We start from the raw sequence: 4,524 nt of genomic DNA, 5'->3' as shown, positions 1-4,524 counted from the left end.
AACCCCACGTCCCCTACTGACGATATCTTGTATGATGATAGTTACTGCTGGAATAAGATATTTTTACTTCAACAATATAGGTAGATGTCTTTGCAAATTCACAGGAAACAGTGAGGTCAACATTTTAAGGCACAGTTTGGTTAATTTGCTCCTTGTTGGATATCCATACCAAAAGGGGTGTTAGTGACTCCACCCCAACATGAAATGATGCCACCAGTGACTGGGCAAGATTTTTCCTAATCAATCCTACCACGTTGTGTGCAATATTGACAGTATTGTCACCAAACACAAGAGATACAAGAACAATGACCTGAGAAATATACAAAACTGAGTGATCTCTTTCAATAACAGTCAGTATTATCTATGCTGAAGATGGATCAGAATCAGTACAACTCATTATTCACTCACTCATCAAAAGACATCCTTGCTTCCAGCCAGGATGAGAGTTTGAAAATGGCTCTTTAAATGTCCCCATTGTCTCTTAAGCTCATGGATAGAAGGGAGTTACAGGAAAACAAACTATACTCATGATGTAAACTAACTTACATTGAGTTCTTGCATGCACAAGCCCAAGGAGGACATCCTACTTAGAACAGCAGGGGGCAAAGCCCTCCCTCAAGGAGGTAAGGATGGACAAGAGAGAAGCAGGCTGTGAAAAGGGTGTGTCTCAAACAGTGGAGTGGAATAGAATTTGACTCTACCAACTACAACTTTTAGATTTTCTTTTTTTTTCTTTTTTTTTTGATTTTTTATTTTTTTATTTTTTTCGAGACAGGGTTTCTCTGTATAGCACTGGCTGTCCTGGAACTCACTTTGTAGACCAGGCTGACCTCGAACTCAGAAATCCGCCTGCCTCTGCCTCCCAAGTGCTGGGATTAAAGGTGTGCGCCCCCACCACCCGGCAACTTTTAGATTTTCTATAAAAAGTTAATACCATAACTTACATTGTGAAAAACTACACAAAATTGTAAAATACTCCAGTATAATGAAAAATAGATGATTTCTGGAGGTAAGAAAATTCATTAAATACCTGCTCATGGTCCTTAAAGGAAACACTGTTTCATATAAGGCAAACCTCAGAACTTTAGTGAGAGTATCGACATCAATACATGAAGGGAGAACTCGTGTTCTGGATAAACAAACATTTCCCACTTAGCTCACAGATGTAAAACCATCTTTCACAACTAGTTATATAAACTTGAAGAGAAAACATTATTAACTTTCTTCCATGGGAACCATTGTGAAACTATCATCTTTAAAGGATGATTAGGGGATATTTAGTGTAACTATGGAAAGCTTGGTGAGTTGTTAGCACCACCATCACCACCACCATCATCACCATCATCATCATCATCAACGTCATCATCTCCAGTTTAATGTCAAGGCTAAAAGGGGTGGTGAATATACCCCAGTGTCAAGTGCTTGTTTGGTGTATTAGCTACTCTCTTTGTTGCTGTGACCAAACACAAGAAGCAATGTAAGAGAACTACTGTTCAAGCACAATCACATTCAAAACTATACACAGCATATACAAGGCCCTGAGTTCTCCAACACTGAATCTAAGAACAAACTGCATAATTAAAATAAGTTAAGTAACTTGCTTCACAGTGTGAAGAAAGCCAGACCATGCCAATGCCTTCAGGTCTCTTCATCTCAAACAACCTTCCCAGCCTATTGCATAATTGGAAATAAATCTCACACATTTGAGACAGTGCCCCGGTCCCCAACCACATACACTAGCTTTCTAGGGGACTAAGATGTTTAGAGAGGATTTGGGGGTATTATTTTTCAAAGATTGATTTAGTTTTAACTTCTGTGTGTGCATGAGTGCCTGTGTCCTGCATGAATGTATGTGCATCACATGCGTAAAGCCATCAGAAGCCAGAAGAGGACACCAGTTCCCCCAGAGGTGCAGATATAGGTGATTGAGAGCCACTGAGTGTGTTCTGGGAAAACCAACGAGTTCTCTTAGCCACCAGGCTAAGAGATGTAAACCAGATGTTTTCTTTTGACTTGTTGCCAAAGAAAACAAAATTTGGTTTAATCTGTCTTTTCCACGCCATGGTAAAATGTAAGAATTATCTGTGTTATGCGTACATATTTCACTTGCCCCTTAAGAGCATTTGTTATGTCTGTACTTTTACACCTGATCAAGGAGATCAAGTATAGCAAAACCAATGGTTGTCACTTTCGACACACTGCAGGGAACATGACCAGAACACCATGGCAGACAAATAGATACACACAAGCATCTACAGTACCCATGCCTATGCCACTAACTGTGGATGATAGCACACCTGGAGGACCACCCTGGGCAAGCCTTCCCTCCACACCAGCCTCCACTGAAGATGCCCAGCAGCTCAGGAGCACAGGAAACCTGTTGCATCCTACTGGGATACTGACCACACCTAGGCGACTAGCACAGCCCAGCAGAGTCTCAGGTGAGAGACAACATTCTTTGCAATCACCCTTGAATATGTCTGTTTTGAAAGCTTCTTTTTTAAATTTTATTTTATTTTACTTATTCACTTTATATTCCTCTCACTGCCCCCTCCCAGTCACCTCCTCCCACAATCCTTCTCCTTCCCTGTCCCCTTCTCCTCTGGGCAGGTAGGGGCCTCCTGGGACTTCAAGTCTCTGTGAGGCTAAGTGTTTCCTCTCCTACTGAGGCCAGACAAGGCAGCCCAGCTAGTAGAACATATCCCACCTACAGGCAACAGCTTTTGAGATAGCTACCACTCCAGTTGTTCAGGACCCACATGAAGGTCAAGTTGCATATCTGCTACATATGAGCCAGGAGGCCTAGGTCCAGCCCATGTATGTTTTTTGGTTGATGGTTTAGACTCTGAGAGCCCTAATGGTCCAGGTTAGTTGACTCTGTTGGTTTTTCCTGTGGAGTTCCTGTCCCCTTTGAGGTCTGCAAACTTTCCTTTATTCTTCTGTAAGAATCCCCAAACTCCATCCCCTGTTTGGCTGTGAGTACCTGTATCTGCCTGAGTCAGCTGCTGGGTGGAGCCTTTCAGAGGACAACATGCTCCTGTCTGCAGGCATAACAGAGTGTCATAAATAGTGTTGGGAATTGGTGCTTGCCCATGGAATGGGTCTCAAGTTGGACTGGTTATAAGTTGGCCACTCCCTCAGTCTCTGCTTCCTCCCCTGTGCCTGCATTACTTGTAGACAGGACAAATTTTGGATTGTAAGTCTTGTGGGTGGGTTGGTGTCTCTATCACTCAGCTGGAGTTCCTTGTATGCCATTTTAATGTGTTGAAATCTAATACATATGCTGAAAAGTAGGAAAAAGTAGTGATTTCATAAATGATTATAAAGCAAACTCCTTCTCCTTTTCTTTATTCCATCCCTTTATTCTTATTTATGAATAAAAAAAACAAATGTTCCTTCTTCACAAGACCCTCCAGCTACCCCTCTTTACTTTTCCATATTAATTGTAAAGCATTTCATATCATTGCCATATGTGCAGGTAACATGCTTCATCCATATTCACTCTTCTAATCCTCTTCTTTTGATTTCCTCTCCCCCTTTCCCTTATACTAGTGTAGAGGAAAATTAAACAAATTCACTTTACTTTGGTGAATGGAACTATAGCCACCTTGAAACTCAGCTCTGTCTCAAATTCAGATGCAGCTGGACTGCGATCTTGCCTTAACTACATACACTGTTCAGGGAAAATTTTCTTCTTCCTCTGAGTTTCCATTTTCTTGTAATTAAGAGTTTTCAGGGCAAGGAGTTTGGTTTAGGATGTAAGCATTTGGACAGTAATCATTTCCTGCAACTCTTGTAAGCTGCCCAAGCTATCCACGACAGGCGCCGTCAAGGGCCCCCAGTCCCTTACAAACTTCAGTATTCTGTGATCCCAGAACCAGTCTGTCAAACTAAATGATAGTCATAGCCAAGTTGGATCTGGCTCAGGTGTCCAGATTTACGCAGAAATCCATCAAGGAAGCAACCATTACTGGTACCTTCGTCAGTGGAGGTGATAGTCTTAGTCACTACCTGAAGAGAAATCAAAAGATGATGATCCTTCCAGAGAAAATGAGAATTCCGTTGGAGTTGGGGATTCTGATAGTTATGGACTGAATATGAGTGAGCATTCATCTATAGCATTCATCTCTACAACTCACGTGGAGGACCATGGAGTGACAGCCATGTCAAACTGGACACCACAAAACTTAGTCCCAGCAGAAGAGCAATCACAAATAGTAGATGACATAGTAGTGTTGGCTGAAACATGGGCTCCCCAGCATTTCCCCTGCTCTCCACTTCATTCCCTGGAGTCCATCCACAGAACAGTACTAACTGCTCATTCGTCTTTGCACAAGCTTTTTGCCCTGCCTTCCAGGCCTAATCTCACTAGCCATAAGTTCCTTGTTGCAGTCAACAATGGCGCCTGCTGAACTGGGTACCTATTTATTGGATCAGGTTGTACCCCAGCCTTAGTCTTCTGATTCATCCTCAGAATGGATCTCTCTCTCTCTCTCTCTCTCTCTCTCTCTCTCTCTCTCTCTC

At 42.3% G+C, this 4,524-nt stretch overlaps 1 protein-coding gene across 1 annotated transcript in view; it reads left to right on the top strand.

Annotated features, from left to right (window-relative positions):
* The window catches only part of Hhla1 (HERV-H LTR-associating 1), a 33,602-nt gene that overhangs the window by 22,501 nt on the left and 6,577 nt on the right, over positions 1 to 4,524 (top strand). The window contains exon 12 of the mRNA XM_021216172.1: positions 2,205 to 2,441. Coding sequence (XP_021071831.1) covers positions 2,205 to 2,441 — 237 coding nt within the window. The remainder of the gene's footprint in view (positions 1 to 2,204; positions 2,442 to 4,524) is intronic.

This window comes from Mus pahari, chromosome 17 (assembly GCF_900095145.1).
Source record: "Mus pahari chromosome 17, PAHARI_EIJ_v1.1, whole genome shotgun sequence".
NCBI classification, from domain to species: Eukaryota; Metazoa; Chordata; class Mammalia; order Rodentia; family Muridae; genus Mus; species Mus pahari.
This window is presented reverse-complemented; position numbering and strand designations above follow the sequence as displayed.